Below are 16,265 nucleotides of genomic sequence, written 5' to 3'. Positions count from 1 at the left end.
AGTGCCTGATACACCCAAGCAAAATGCTCTTTTTTGGGGAGGAATAGAAGTAACTTTGGAAACTCCAGAACCAAGGAGACTTCATACTCAGACCATACTGATAACACTGAGATGCTGCAAATGAGATCCTTTCTTTTTATTTCCCAGAGTCCGTTCATTATCGCACTCTCAATTTTCAGGTGCTGCTTGGAAACAAATTGCATTAAAAACCAAAATTGCTTTCAGAAAAGGGAATTTTCTTATTTCCGCATAGGTCATATGTGACTGGGTTCCACTACGTGCCACACGTAGATGTGGTACTGACATTAAAATAAGTCCAGGAGGGCGAGATCTTTCGACTCGGTCAGAAGTGATTCCTCAGTGATGAAGGGCTATTGATATTACTTCAGATACTTCCCAGGGCCTTTGGAGAGATACTACAGAACCACCTCGCATTACAAGCGTTACGCAGGGGAATGATGCAGGTTTCCTGCTGGCAGAGGCCAGGCTCCCATTGTGTGAGACATCGAGGTGAGTTGTCCTGTTCAGTAGGCTTCTGTGGCCATGTTGCTTTTCTTTTGGTTTACATTATTAAAACAATGCTAAATTAGGCTGTTCTACTGGTATCATACTGGCAGAGCTTCCTGTGGCTGGTTACACTGTTGGAGGAGTTTTGTTTAGGGTAACTGTAACTATGCTGTACTTGTTATGCATAATTGTTACAGAAATCTCTTTTCCTTCAAGCAGCAAATGTCTGAGTTCTATACTAACACTGAAGAAGTCTGAAAGAAGTCCTTTATCAAAGAGGTGAAAGCTTGGCTCCCTGTATGCATGTTTCTTTTCTCAAGGGTCAGGATTTTCTCCCATAGGCTTTGTCAAGACTTTCTGCCCTTGTTCCTCTGAATGATTCTGCTCTGTTTTTCCCCGTGTATCTTTAAAGCTGGGCCCTGGTGGATCTGCAGATCATAGATTTCACAGTTCCACAAAATAGAACTCAACAATGTTTTTAAACGTTTGTGGATATTTTGCAACAACAACAAAAAGAAATGAACAAATTTGCAATGACTGCTTTTGGCCAAGCTGATGGCCTCCAACTTGTAATTCACAGAGTGTTGTTTTCAATTGGGTTGACTAAATTCATCATCTGTATCTGAGTCCTGGTGTGCTATGTGTTGCATAAACTAGAGACACCATAAACTTGTATCTGCATCCCTGTGGGGTTTCCTCCTTATGTCTCTGGGAAGGTTCCATCAGATTCTCTTGATATGAGTTTACTGAGTATGTCACAGTGGAACAACTGTACAAAACCAATTCTGAAACAAGATGGTACCATTATGCCAAGGAGAAAATAAGGCTTTTTTTTCCTATACCATGGAGCCCTAAAAACAATACAAAATTCAGTATTGATGATACCATTAACAAATCAGTAATTAAGCTTTTTGTTGTCCTAGCAGATGTATAAAGCAAAGAAAAATTGTATAACAATATTTTAAACAAATTCCTCTTAATGCACTATCAAGAAAAGTGTACGTGTATTATGGAAACACTAGTTTGATTGCTCTGACTTCCATAGTCATATAGACACTTTCATATGTTTACAATTTTGTTTAAGCTACTGTAGAAACACAGAAGCATGCTATTTAAGTTTTATATCACCTTGATAAAGTGACTGTTTTGCCAAGTAATTAAAATAAATGTTGCTCAGAATTCCTGTGTGGCAGTGTTTCCTATCCAGAGAAAGCAAAGTCCCCTCACCTGAATCAGAGGAGGAAGCAGAGAACTGGATTTCCAATTCTAAGCCTTTGTGTCTGTGCCTATAAAACCTGGGAGCCAGACCTGCCAGCTATAGTACAGACAACAGTAACCTGCTAAAGAAGGAACTAGAAGGATCCTTATATGTGTTGGAGTTGCATTATCACAGATGTCACCACTTCACCAGGCTCCAAGCTCAACCAGCACTACAGCCTCTGAAATTCTGAGACAACCAGTTTTCTTCAAGCAACTTTAGGGACCCAGACAACACCATCAGTCACTTTTCCAACAGCTGGGACAAGAACACGACACTCAGGATTGTCATTATGACAGAACTGCAACCTTGTGCAGTCAAAGCATGATTTTGGAATCCTGACTTCTAGTGCTTTAATAATTTGAAATCATACTTCTTAAGGCTGACCTGAGAGATTGTGGGATGTCCTCGTGACTTTTTCTGTAACAGAACAAGCAATACAGATTATGTCATTTGCTCTTTTCTGGTTTATTTGCTGAAGCACAACATTAAAAGAATGTGCTGTCAAAGGCTGCTGGTCACTACTGGCTCTTCCAGCACAGATTTTCATATAGTACTATTTGAAAAAAACCCTCTTTTTAGAGACCAAACTAGAAAAAAATGACGTGTTTTTCTGAATGAAACTTCTGTTTGTACCTGGGAACAATGGCTCTGTGAGTTACTTCAGAGAGCAGAACAGCACAAAAGAGCTGTCTAAAAGAGCAGCAGTAAAATGGGCTCCCTATGTCTCTTGTCTCAGTAAAGCTATCACATTAACGACAAGGACTGCAGGAGTGCACAGTTCATGGAGTTATGGATACCACAAGGAAAATGCTCATTTTCACTTGTTTTTTTTTTTTCCTCCCACTAAATATCAACTGTAGAGAACCAAAACTATCATGCTTGCACTGAGAATGTGGATGCCCAATCTGTGGAGGCATCTCCAGAGGGTGATGGACAGTACAGGCTGCCCAGAGGAGCTGTGGATGCCCCATCCCTGCAAGAGTTGAAGGCCAAGTTGGATGGAACCCTGGGCAGCCTGATCCAGTGGGTGGGTGGCAGCCCTGCCTCTCTACCAGAAAGTGTTAACAAAATACAAATTTTTAGCAAAATATTTATAAATAAATATATATCTTTCACTGACTGATTTAGAAGCTGGAAGGCTTCTGACTATACAATCCCCAACACTCTCACCGGTTGCCAGAGCCACATCTTTTGTCAAATAAACTCCATAGGAAAGCATTCCACATTAACTTTCACAGAAGGGAAGAATTAGAAAAAAAAGACATATGATGAAACATTATTTTACCATCTTTGGTTTTCATTTATTTATCCCATATACTTCTGCTCTCTTAATTCATAAAAAAGAAATCCCTAGCACCGTACAGAAAAGGCTGCTACCACCACAGATGTTACCACACAGAGGTACCACAGCAGGAGACAGACAAAATAAGCAGGCTTCTATTTATCTTTCATCTCTCTAGCAAAATACTGCTGTTGTAATTTTGGGGGCTTTCTGCTTTTCCTAAAGGATGTGCTCCATCATCCATTCAGTTCTTTCAGGCCTTCTGTCTCTGAGTGACTTCCACATTGAAGAGTAACCAAGCCAAGAAGGGGAAAGAAAAAAAACCAACAATCCAAACCCACTGTGGTAGATCTACCTTCAGGTATTATCAGGACATCACCAAAGGCTGCTATTATAACCACATTCTGGACAAAAATAATACTGTGCTTATTTGCAGCAGATGAAAGTCCAGCTGTCAGCACAACCGCACTCAGGACTTGGCCAACTTCAGTGCTCTCTGAAGTTCCCGCAGCTGCATGTGGCCCTGAGTAATCATCATCCGGATTGCATCCTGGAAAACAAAAATTGAATCTCCTGAACTGAAGGTACATACACTGGTTTTACAAGACTGCAAGGACTTTAAGTATATGCAGCACTTTACGGCATGTCAACTAACACTACAGTCACTGACATGGGTAAAAAAACAACAATGAATAATTAATCAGAACGAGCAGTATTTCCACCAACATTACATTTAACTTAGTACTGTTAGGCTTTGCAGAATTCAGCCACCAACTCCTTAAGCGTTGCTCAGAAAAAGAAACTAAGCAGAAAGCAGAGGACAAAAAGCACACAAGAAATGTGAAGGTTTCCATAATTTCTGCTCATGTACCCAGCTGTCCAGTTGTGTTTGGTTTTGCTTACAATTGAAGTCAGAGAAAAAGAACATCAGCACCAAGGAACAAAAGGATGCTTACAGGTTCCTGCAAGCCTGGCTGTGATGCTTGCAAACAAAACCGCAGCACAGCATGGAGCACAGCTCATGGCAGGGGACTGCCAGCTCCCACTCCTCACCTCTTCTGTAGCATCTTTATTCCTCCGGAACTCCTCCCGCGCCCACTCCTGCAGATGGCGGCGGTCTGCCTCAGCAGGGACGTCCCTTATGGCCCGCAGGATCCTCCTGTACAGCTGCAGCACCTGCTGCCGCCTCAGGAACTGCAGAACAGAGGTCAGCCCGCAGCCCTGTGCCAACAGCCCTGCACTGCTCTGAGATCAGTGCAAAGCTCCCTGTCTCCCTTTTAAAGGATCTAACTTTACTTTGGTTTGCACCAAAGAAACGTAAATTTCATACAAACAGACAAACAAGCCAAACTCATTACGGTTTGCAGCCATTCCAGGCAGGGAGGCCACTGCCACGTCAGTGCCTGCTGCCCAAGGCGTTCCTGGTGCCAGCAGCCACCTCCAGTGTTCATGGAATCAGCGAATCACCACAGTTGCAAAAGACCTCTAAGATCACCTAGTCAAACCATCAGCCCACCCCCACCATGCTCACTAACCACGTCCCTCAGTGCCACATCCACACGGTTCTTGAACACCTCTAGGGATGGTGACCACACCACCTCCCTGGGCAGCCTGTCCCACTGCCTCACCACTCTTTCGGAGAACAAATTTTTCCTAATATCCAACCTAAATCTCTCCTGGCACAACTTAAGGCTGTCACCTCTCATTCTACTGCTGTTACCTGAGAGAAGAGGCCAATTCCCACCTCACCACAACCTCCTTTCAGGTCATCATAGAGAGCAATGAGGGCACCCTGAGCCTCCTCTTCTCCAGACTGAACAACCCCAGTTCCCTCAGCTGCTCCCCATAAGTTGTGTTCCAGAGCCCTCCCAGCTTTACTGCCCTTCTCTGGATGCACTCGTCTTGATGTCTGTCTTGCAGTGCGGGTCCCAGCACTGAACACAGTACTGGAGCTGTGGTCTCACCAGAGCTGAGTACAGAGGGACGATCACTTCCCTGCTCCTGCTGGCTGCACCATTTCTTGGTACAAGCCAGGCTGCTGTTGGTCTTCTTGGCCACCTGGACACACAGCTGCCTCGTGTTCAGCCACACACTGACCAACAACCCCAGCTCCTTTCCCACACCTCTCTGCTGCCATCTGCTTCCAGCACAGGGCTCTGCCTTCCCCATCGGTTTCCCACTGCAAAACCAACATCCACACATAGACAAACAGCCTTCCCTTAGCCCTATACTCGGGGAAAAAAAAACAAACTGCACATGAAGCGGCCGAGCCACCTCCCCGCGGCGGGGACACGCACGTACATTTAAACGCTGGACCGCAACACCCACCAGGCCACCAGCGGCCGCTGCGGAAGCGTAGCGCTCCCACTCCGCTCCTCCGACCCCGAGAGCTGCCCGCGAGCACAGCGCGGCCTCAGCAGCCGGACCCCCCGCCCTACTCGCGGCGAAGCTCTGCCCCCCCGTGCCGCCTCCAGGCGGGCGAGGGGAGACCCGAGCCGCGCGCTCGTACCTGCCGCAGGGTGAGGGCGCTGGGCGGCAGGCGGCTGGCGGCCATGGCGCACGGCTCCGCCTTTTCCGGCCCGGCGGGCGGGGCGCAGCGGCCGCCATTTGCTGCGCCGCCACGTCCCCGGAGGCGCCCCTGAGGTGAAGGCGGCGGGTGCTGGAGTCGCGTAAAACAGAGTTACATCTTCACACGGAAACTCAAGATTTGTGCACTGCAAAAGAATGCTCTGTGGCAAATTTCGGTAATTTATTCAAGCTTTGTTCAACAGAAAGGACAGGACAGACCTCATGACTACAAAGCGGTACCTTTTTATTAGTACAGAGTAGATAAGATGCATAGCTTCTGCAACAAAAACCATGTCCGTGCTTAAAGACATTTGATCAATGAAAACGCCCTCAATGTCTGCCTCGGGCACAGGCAGACTTCACAGTGTCACCTGGTAGCGCAGGGATTACCGTATGGCTTGATCCACAGAGCTCCCTGTTGCTGTTATCGAGACAAAAATCGGCTACAGCTATTCAGGATTTAACTGCAGAACGTTTTCAAGTATTCAAGTACTTTTTTTTTTTTTTTTTTTTTTTTTTGGTTGTTTAAAACCACCGGCTTTCCCCATTCCTCCTGCCTGCCTCCCAGAGAGCTGCCTGGGTGAAGCTGAAGAGCCCTTTTTGTGAGACAGCTCCAGTACTTCTCATACAGAAATGCCTTCCAAGAAGCAAGACTGGTATTTATTGCAACAGATACTGGTAGGAATTATTTTACCCCTGTGAACATTGCAATACAGTTTTTCTCTTAAGTATTAAATTATTACAAAAGAAATCCAAGAAAGTTTTACATTATTTAGGGAATACCCAATGAAAGAAGAACAGTCTCACCACTGAGTAATCTCTGACAAATGTGAGGGAATACATATGGACCGTTTTGTTTTTAGGCTGACTGCCAGACGGTAGCTCTTGTGCCTTAATCCTCTCCGAAGAGATTCCTAGGAACCCTCCAATGAAATGCTGTTCAATGTATTTCAGCAGTTTAGCAGCAGTAAGGTACTTGCTTTGTCTACAAGGTGTCTGAGGCAGTCACCAGTTCAAACCACTGCCTGAGGGCATCACTGAGAGTTTCTGGAAGAGCATTTACATCTCTCAGGATCATGTAGAATGGGAATGGAAATTCCTCCATGTAAGATCTGATTTCGGGCAATTCTCCAGGTCCTCTGAATATAGGTACTTTAATGTCCAGGATGGAATCCTGTAAAAAAAAGAATTGACAGGACTACTGAACTACATGCATTATTTATAAATGTTTGAAAAATGAGGTAATTTCACCTCTCTTAAATTAAACATTAATAAAAAGTTTTAAGATTAAAAGCTGTGTTAAACGATAAATGAAATCAAAAGCTTAACATAAAGCAGTTCAGTGTTTTTATCAGGTTAAATTCCAACTGTGCTTCTTATAAAGGAGCTTCTTAGATGCTCAGTGTAGCAGTTCAGAAAATTAATAACTTTTGTGAAAAATGCATTTCACTACTCAAAATTCTAGCTTGCCATCATAACTAGGATTAATCAGAGCATCATAACTGTTTATAAGAAAGGTTTTGCTTTTTTTTTTTTCCAACAATAAATAGAGCAAATGAGTTTCCTATGGAAAAATGAAGAAAGTGTAAGTAAAGAACTTTCACTACAAAATTAGAATCTTCACCACATAATTCAAAATAAAGTTCAAGTTTGCTTACATGACAGAGCCTCCCTGAAAAGCTTGCAGATATTTCAGCTTCCCAGCCAAGGAAATCTAAACCACTTATTTCCTACTGCATATTAAATATGGAGTTCAGCTTTCTCAGTTCAGGCACAGCTCTCACATCTCTTGTCTGTCTGATGTTTAATTTCATTCTGGCTCCAGCTCTCATACCAAGCAGAGACCGCTGTCAGAAGTGATCGTGCTGAACCAAAACTGAGGTAGAACAAACCATCTCTGAAATTTTGAATCTATCAGCCTGCCAGTTACTTCTCTGGTGAAGAAAATCTACAACCATTAAGATGGCAGTTTCTATTTAGACTTTGTGATATGGAAGCTGATTTTTTTTTTCTTTAATATAAAAGAGGATGAATGTCACAATTGGGAGAAATCCTAGATGACTTGAGAAATGAAAAACTGAAATTGGCCTAAATATGTTTGACTTCTGCAAAAGATAACACAGTTGTAAAGCACTACAAAGGCAAGAAAACAATTTGTTTCCCTTCTCACTCACATCACTTGAATACTTCTCCCTTGTTCACACGCTTACCCGGGAATTGGGATTGTCCAACACTACGAAAATAACGAAGATGTTGGCATTCTGAGCTGCTTGGACTGCTGCTGTCACTCGTTCCTTGCCTTCCAAGAAAAGGCCTCTTCCATCAGAGACAATCAAAAGCAGCTGTGCAGTTTCTGAGCACAAAGAATATTTTAAATTCTAGCCAGTTAAAAGTAAACCATTTAAAAAGCAAACAGACTACTTTGTTGCTAGTTCCATGAGTATAATGGAAAACCCCTCGTTTTCCTATAGAATTTAAATCTCTATCCAATAGAAATCTGTGACATAACATTAAGCTGCTTTATGAGTAGGTCAAGAAAGGAGTTTTCTCCCCTCTGCATAAAAACCACTGAGAACCAATCCCTAAGTACCATACACAAAGGTGAAAGACATAGAAAATACCCAACAAACAGCCACAGCATTGTCTTTCTTGACAACTGGCTGCTGCAATTAAATGGAAGGAGTTCAAAACTACTTCAAAATCAGGTATCTACAGGGTGTCTACACTTAGCATTTCGTTTTGGACAAAGACTGGTTTTGAAGGAAGTTTCCCTGTTATTCTACATCACAAAGGAATGCTGGAGTGCACAAAAGGGATTACTTTTGGATGAATCTGAACAAACATGCCTGTGTCCCTTGCAAGCCTTTCTGGCAAAGCATTACTTCAGGACTGTAGTGAACATTCTGCTGACATGGCAACAAGAACAGTCACAAAAAAGGCTCACCTGGATTCATGTTTTGAGACAGCTGCTGTGCTGCAGCAAACATACTTGATGATGATTCTAGAAACTGCAAACAAATGAGAAGAGAAAATTATCATAAAATAATAAGCATATTGTAGCTTTTTAAAATAATACATTTCTGTATTTTAAATGCCAAAATAGCTTAGCTTGGCCACCTACACAGACTCATTTCTTGGCATTTACTTGTATTAACTCAAGTTCAAATTTGATGTATACTTTTGAACTAGGGAATCTTTAGAAAACATGTCACATAACACAGTTACCTGGATTTAAAAATTGCCAATTCTAATAAGGCCATCAAAACTTGAGTAAATTGTTCAAGTGATTAATTATGTCATTAAAAAATATACTATTTCTTTGGCTTTGACTTGCAACAAAAGTATCTAAATTACATATGCTTCATTAAAAAGACATCAACTGTCAAATACAGCTGAATTTTGCCATTTGCAAAACTATATTTGAGGTATTTTGGTCTCCCATTTTCCATATATAGAACATCTTATTCTAGTTTGGAATGGTAAGAATGCAAATACCTTGCTAAAAGCAGAATACTTTGCTGATGTCCAGAAACTATCAGTATACAGAGCTCTTTTCAGGAAATAAGCCAGTCTGACAAACACTCAGACTGACAAGCAAAGTTCCTTCCTATTCCTACAGTGGAATCCATGACATGAAAAGCTCTTTAACTCCCATAGGCTTTGATGGGGTTTGTCACTGGGCCACTGATAAGAGCAAGATTAATAGCTTATACCTTAAAAGATTGAGACCAAACACAAACGGAGAAAGATGAATGCTTTAAAGTGATATAAATCAGAACAGAAAGTGGGAAAATAAAAATCCTTACTGTGGTCATTTTGTTACCTGACGAGTCATCACACACACAAATATAAACAACCAAAAAAAATTACAAAGTGATCATGAAAGCACCAAACAGCTGATGCTTCTGTTGGGACAAAACGTGCAAACCTGGTGCCCTGGAGGCATTTTTGTGTACCTGAGCTATTTTTGTTTTCTTCTGCTGAAATTTGCAAAGGCGCAGTATCCGTGTCCCTGACTGGTCACTGAACTGTTCATGGAAGGGGTGCAGCAGCTGAACAGTTTCTCCAAAGCTTTGGGAAATAAATAAATAAACAAACAAACAATAAATCAGTACTTGCATCCCCCTCTGAAATCTGAAAGAATTAACTTGTAAAATAAACTCACCTACACACAGCAATTTGTCCCACTTCTAGAAGAGTCAGTGCATTCCCAATGACTGCCAGGGATTCATATGCAAGCTATTAAACAAACAAACAAACAAACAAATAAGAAGTTAAAAAATGGGCTATTCCAACTTTTTCCTTTAGTATTCAATACGGAGAATGTTACTGAAATTCATAGAATCATAGAACTCTTAGAGTTGGAAGGGACCTCTGAAGGCCATCTAGGCCAGCTCTCCTGCCATGAACAGGGACACCACAGGTGGATTAGCTTGCCCAGAGCCTGATCCAGCCTCACCTTGAATGCCTCCAAGGATGGAGCATTCACCACATCTCCGGGCAACCTGTTCCACTGCCTCATCTCTCTTACTGTAAAAAGCTTCTTCCTTATATCCAGTCTAAATCTTCCCTCTTCTACTTTGAAACCACCTCCCCTTGTCCTGTCACCACAGACCCTGTTAAAAAGCCTGTCCCCTGTGTTCTTTCCTGTAGCTCTCCTTCAGGTACTGAAAAAAATCGTTTGTCACCATGTAGTAAAACAAATGAACAGACTGTCTGTTATTTTTCCTGTTACAGACTTGAGAGAGCCACTGCCATAAAAATACACCAGTTCTATCTGAGGATTTCTGCTGGTTGATTTAGATAGCAATACCACCTCAGGTGGGCTAGTAAAATAACACTGAAGTAACTGTTTTGAAGAAAACATGCATGTTTCATAAAGATCTACAAGAGATCTGTCATGAGCTAATATTTAATCCTGCACAGCTAGACAAACTTCAGTATTCTGTCAGGAACAGAAAGGACCTTTTGTCTAATAAATTTCTTTCAGTTAACATTCACTGGCCTTTCAGCAACCAATCTCTGAGGCGTGAAATCACAAGGGCTCAAGCCCACAGACCAGAAAAATAACTGCCCTAGAACCACCACTTCTTGGGCTTTGCAACAGCCACCACTTCTGTGTCAAACAGCACATCAGGCAGGGGCAGTTCCCTTGTAATCCTTCCAAGGTTTTATTTTCACCTGTTTGGAGTGATTGTCTATCATACTAGAGGAATCATCAATAGCCAAGCAAATCTGGTACTGTCGTTTACTAGGCTTGGTTCTTCGCAACCAGATCTTATCTTTTCGGAACTGACTGGCAATATATGGGATCACTTTGCGCATGTTCAGTCTTTTCCCTGTTCTGTAGTCTCCTCTGAAAGCCAAGAAAAAAAAAAAAGGCATAGTTATGGGACTTTAAAGCAAATATCTCGTTCCAGAGATCCTGGCCTATGCAACAAAACACAATATTTTACATTAATTTTTGATAAGTGAATAAATATTTCTAAATATTTATCCATATATATCCATATTTAGATATAGATAAAAAAACAACACACACTTCTAATGCAAGATTGATGTTCAGTGCTTTTAAGTTCTTAACCCTAGATGCCTAGAACAGAAGAGAAGCCTTTATGCTCCTTCCAGTCTGTGAAAAACATACGTTTTGCTATGTAATAACATCTATGACTCAACAACATTTCAGAGGTTTAAGTTGGTTTGATCACTACTGCACAGAAGAAAAAAGACTAGAGGCAATGTCCTCAGGATATGTACTTTAAATGCTTGTATTCTATATTAAAAAAAAAACAAAACACAACACAACACAAAACACCTGAAGTTCCAATACAGAAGTAAAATGAATACATTTGCAAATAGGAATAATTGCTGTAACACAAGGAACAACACTGAGCTGCAGCTGTACTTAAGTTAATCTCACCTCCCAAAAAAAAACCAGAGTTGAAAGAAATCTCAGAAAGATCCAACTTACTTCAGCTTGGCTGCCTGAGTGGGTTCCAGTATGAGTCGTAGCTGTTCACAAAGCTGCTGTGACAGAGGAGCTGTCAAGACTAAATACCTCTGCCACAACTCTGCTGCTTCCTTCTCCTAAAACATCATATATCACAATGAGAAATAAAAGTGAATTATGCAAAACCAAAAAGTGGGGAAGCACAAACCTTTGCATACCAATGAGGAGTTAGTAGGTGAATATCAGCTGAAACTATTTGGGTGCCTTGTAAGTAAAGATGACCAATTGCATTCAACTTAGAATGCTGCTTGCTGCTACAAAACCACACTGTGCGATGATCATTCCCTCCAGAAACTCGAGCACTGCTGTTAATATGGGAAATCACAGAATTACAGGGGTTGGAAGGGACCTCCAGAGATCATCGAGTCCAACCCCCAAAATCTTGCAATGGCTGCCATCTTGTAGTTGGTATCACAGCGAGGCAAGCCATGGGGACGTGGTGCTTAGGGACATGGTTTGGTCTCAGCTAGTCTCAACTGAGATGGAATTGTTTTCTTTAGAGTGACCAGTGTGATGCTATGTTTTGGTTCGAGAAGAAAAGCAATGTTGATAAAACATCATTGTTTACAGTTATTACTAAACAGTGCTGTACAGAGCCAAGCCATTCCAGCTTCTCAGCTAGTACTTATGAAGGGCTGGGCGGGAACAGAATTAGGACAGCTGACTCAAACTGGCCAAAGGAATATTCCATACCACGTGACATCACGCAGAAGGAGTTTTGAAAGGGCTGGGAGATCATCCAACTCTCTCCCACTGCTCAGGAGGCTAGCTGGGCATCAGTCATGGAGTGGTGAGCAATTGCTTGTGCATCTCTCATTACATAAATTCATATATATATAATAATACACACACACAAATATATATATATTTGTTATAATTATTTTCCCTTTCCTTTTTTCTACTTAACAGTTTACTAACAGCTTTATCTCAACCCATGACTTCTACTTTGTATTTTTTTCCTTTTGGAACTCTTCCTTATCCCACTGGGAAGAAGGGGGAGTGAGCAAATGACTGTGTTGCTCAGCTACCTGCTGGGTTAAACCACAACAGTGGACTTGGTAGTGTTGTGCAGTGATTGGACTTGATGATTTACAGGCTTTTTCCAATGTAAATGATTCTATGATAAAGCCTGTTAGGTTCTCTATTGTTACCAGTAGTGTAGCTTTTCACAAATAGCATACAGCATGTTCAAAACAAGATCTGAAACATCCTGCTTTAAGAATAGTGTGTTTTGGTGGTTTTTTTTTTCAGATTATGTTAAATGTAACAAAAATCAACATTTAAACCATGCAATTCAGAGTATTTTGATTCCAGCCTGCTTGGTTTCCTCAATGTTTCAACAGTAAGTAAAATAAAATAATGCAGTGTAGGATACTTACAAAAGCATTTACAGTAAAATGAGGTCACTAACCTCCTCTGGACTTCCAGACTGCTGTGTTTGCCAAGCTTCCAACTGCCTTTCAAGCTCCTTTCTCAACTCTTCAGGATCTCTGACAATGTGCTAGAAACACAGTCATGAGATTTATGAGATGGTAAAATAAGTTCACACATCTGGTGATCCCCAAATCTTATCAGACTATAAAATAGTAAGAGAGGTATTGTTCTTATTCCTTTAAACTCAAAAATAAGTGAAAAACTTGAATGAAAAATCCATTCTAAATCACCATTACTGGTTAGCTTCCATGTACAGGAAGAATAAACACCTGCTGATTCCTACACCTGACATGATCAACATACAAACAGAGCTGCGCACACTGTAATAGCCACTGAAAATAATGCAATACAGAACTTCAGAATAATGTGAGTGAACTATCTGACAGACATCAGATCTAATGACAGTGTAATCAAACCTTTTAATATTACACGGGCATTATCTTCCAAAATTGAAACTGCTTCAGTTAATTACAGGTTGTTTTTTCAAAAAGTCTGCATTCAAAGCACTTATGAAGAATCAAGTGACACTTCCTCTTGGCCTGGCATCAAGTACTGTGTAGTAAGTCAAATACTGTATGGTAAGTTGCTCTGTTAAAGGACGCTCACGCTTTATTACATTTTTTCAACTTTTACTGTACTTTCAGTGACTTCTATTCCTGATTTTAAAACCCATGTAAGCTCATGTATGGTCTGCATAATCCATAGGTTTACCGGCTTGAGAAAAATAAGCCTACAAATGCAAATCCAACAGTACCAATAACTTCTCATTCTGTCAGAAGCAGCAGCAGTCCCTCTGGCCACCTACTGCAGGCTTAAGGAAGGGAGAAATAACGTACATGGAGGGAGCTTTCTCTCTGAAAGATGAGAACTTGCACTTTACCCCATTCATGTTTCTCATTCACCCTTCAACTGATGCTGCAAGAGCTCCCCCTCCTGTTTCAGGATTTGCCTATCAATTTGAAGAGAAGCATCTATCTATTCTGACAACAGCAAAACACTCTTGCATTCAGTAGCCTTTTCCCAAAGGGCTATCACATTTAGCACTAAGGGAGAAATATCTGGCATAGCTGGCACATGCTCCTTTTTGTGGTGTGTGCAGAAAGAGTAAAATACTTCTGCCAGCACTAGTACTCAGGACACTACTTTATAAGCATGGAAATTCAATACTTCTGAAAAACAGACATAAAAGAATTAATTTTTACTTCATCAACTGTTTCTACACCACCAACTACCTCTATTCCATAACTTTATGATAAAATGTGGTTTCCACAGCTATTATGTGAAATGCTAGGATTTTTCTAGGTTATAACAGCATGTTTTGAATTGCAAAGTTCATAAAAGGCTAACAGAAGTTCTAGAATGCCTGTTAGCAGCCTTGAGGAAGCAGCATGTTGCAACAAAAAGGAGGTTAAATTATTGTCTACAATAGTATTATTAAAGTCACTGATGCATAGCCCTCTCATCACTCTAAACCCTTTTTATGGTCACACATGCCCCATAGCTTTCTGCTCCAGTTGAATGTTTTATCAGCAGATTCATCTGAGCAAAACAGTTATTGACAACAAAACAAGAAGTTTCTTTCAAGGAGTGAGGATGGGATCTTTCCATGTAAGGACAGGGAGGAATTTCCCTTTTAAAGGCATCATTCATTTGTCTATACAGTAGTTGGTTTTGTGTTATTTTTCATTCTGCTATTAAACAACAGCAAGGTACTGAATTGTCTGAATCAAAGTAATTCTAAACTTCAGTGTTCACAGAGCTTCATTAACTCAGATCAATGAAAAGAAGCAGTTTCTACTACTGTAGCTGCAAGGAGAGACATGTTGAGTGTCATACCTGAGAAGCATCCATCAGAAACTGATGGGCTGTATGGATGGTAGAGTCCTTGCTTCTCTCTGGCTTCTCTTCAGTCACCTGTGGTATCTTTTCTCTTGTAGAGTCCTTGGCATCGTCAGAGTCTAAAACTGGGGTTTCTGACTCCTCTTCACCTGGTCCTACAATCACAGAATTAATCACTATCCCCATGGATCACACATAATACAGAAACCAATACTGTATCTCAACTCCTAGAAAATCTCTCACACTGCTCTGTTATTCTCAGAAGAGCACTTTCAAGAGAAATGCACAAGATTTCAGACAATTCTAGGAACAGGGCGAATCCAAGGCTTGCAGCTCCAAGCACATGAACACATTTCCTTATGCTTATCCTTATTTTCTCTTGTAATTATATTACAGAAGAAACAAAGTGTTAGTGAACAAATCTTTAATGCCTGAAAATTCCATCAGTGATACACATTTCTCAACCTATGTATCTTTTCTGACAAAGTGACAGGAGGTATAAAGCAGTTTGAGAACTGATCACAAGATAAAGGCCATCATTTCTTATCTTTTATTCTCCACTTTGTAACGGAACAGTTTTCTGCGAATCAGAATTCAGTTTATAAATAAAGCACTGGACTAAAGAATTTTTTTTTCTTGCTTCTGCTGTACTAAACCCTTCAACAACTTTTAAATAATTATTCTAAGAATAAAAAATATGGACTTGTTTATCAAGACTCTGTTTTTCAGTATGTACTGTTACAGGATTTTGTGGAAAAAAACAGAGACTGATTACATACATGCCCATACCATGGCATGGCTAGGCTTGCTAGTGAGGAGAGTATCACAAAATCATAAAATGGCTTGGGTTGGAAGGGACCTCAAGGATCACGAATCTCCAACCCCCTGCCACATGCAGGGCCACCAACCTCCCCATTTAATACCAACCAGGCTGCACAGGGCCCCATCCAATCTGGCCTTCAACTCCTCCAGGGATGGGGCATCCACAACCTCTCTGGGCAGCCTTTTGCAGCACCTCATCACTCTCTCCATGAAGAACTTCCCCAATATCCAAACTAAATCTTCCCTCCCTCAACTCAAAACCATTTCCCTTGTCCTACTATTATCTACCCTTGTAAAGAGTTGATTCCCCTCCTGTTTGTAGGCTCCCTTTAGGTACTGAAAGGCTGCAATGAGGTCACCCTGCAGCCTTCTTTTCACCAGGCTGAAGAAGCCCAGCTCCCTCTCAGCCTGTCTTTGTAGGGGAGGTGCTCCAGACCTCCAATCAACTTTGGGACCCTCCTCTGGACCCTCTCCAACAGAGTGAATACCTGAAGAGAGTGGAGGACAGCGGGTGAATCCAGGCTGGCAAAACCAATTTTCTC

General features: G+C 41.4%; 2 protein-coding genes across 2 annotated transcripts in view; both read right to left on the bottom strand.

Moving 5' to 3' along the window:
- Positions 1-3,519: 3,519 nt before the first annotated feature.
- Positions 3,520-5,604, bottom strand: LYRM2 (LYR motif containing 2; the record flags this gene model as incomplete). Its single annotated transcript, XM_079550144.1, has 3 exons — positions 3,520-3,600; positions 4,104-4,244; positions 5,560-5,604. 3 exons carry the CDS (start codon positions 5,602-5,604, stop codon positions 3,520-3,522), a joined length of 267 nt encoding a protein of 88 aa, XP_079406270.1.
- Positions 5,605-6,603: 999 nt separating this feature from the next.
- MDN1 (midasin AAA ATPase 1) overlaps positions 6,604-16,265 on the bottom strand; it is a gene marked incomplete at both ends in the record, with an annotated part of 93,034 nt that continues 83,372 nt past the window's right edge. The window contains 9 exons of the mRNA XM_079550177.1: positions 6,604-6,792; positions 7,829-7,971; positions 8,563-8,626; positions 9,575-9,689; positions 9,784-9,857; positions 10,800-10,974; positions 11,590-11,705; positions 13,040-13,129; positions 14,899-15,056. Coding sequence (XP_079406303.1) covers positions 6,604-6,792; positions 7,829-7,971; positions 8,563-8,626; positions 9,575-9,689; positions 9,784-9,857; positions 10,800-10,974; positions 11,590-11,705; positions 13,040-13,129; positions 14,899-15,056 — 1,124 coding nt within the window. The remainder of the gene's footprint in view (positions 6,793-7,828; positions 7,972-8,562; positions 8,627-9,574; positions 9,690-9,783; positions 9,858-10,799; positions 10,975-11,589; positions 11,706-13,039; positions 13,130-14,898; positions 15,057-16,265) is intronic.

This window comes from Tetrao urogallus (genome assembly GCF_951394365.1).
Source record: "Tetrao urogallus genome assembly, chromosome: 2".
Taxonomy (NCBI): domain Eukaryota; kingdom Metazoa; phylum Chordata; class Aves; order Galliformes; family Phasianidae; genus Tetrao; species Tetrao urogallus.
This window is presented reverse-complemented; position numbering and strand designations above follow the sequence as displayed.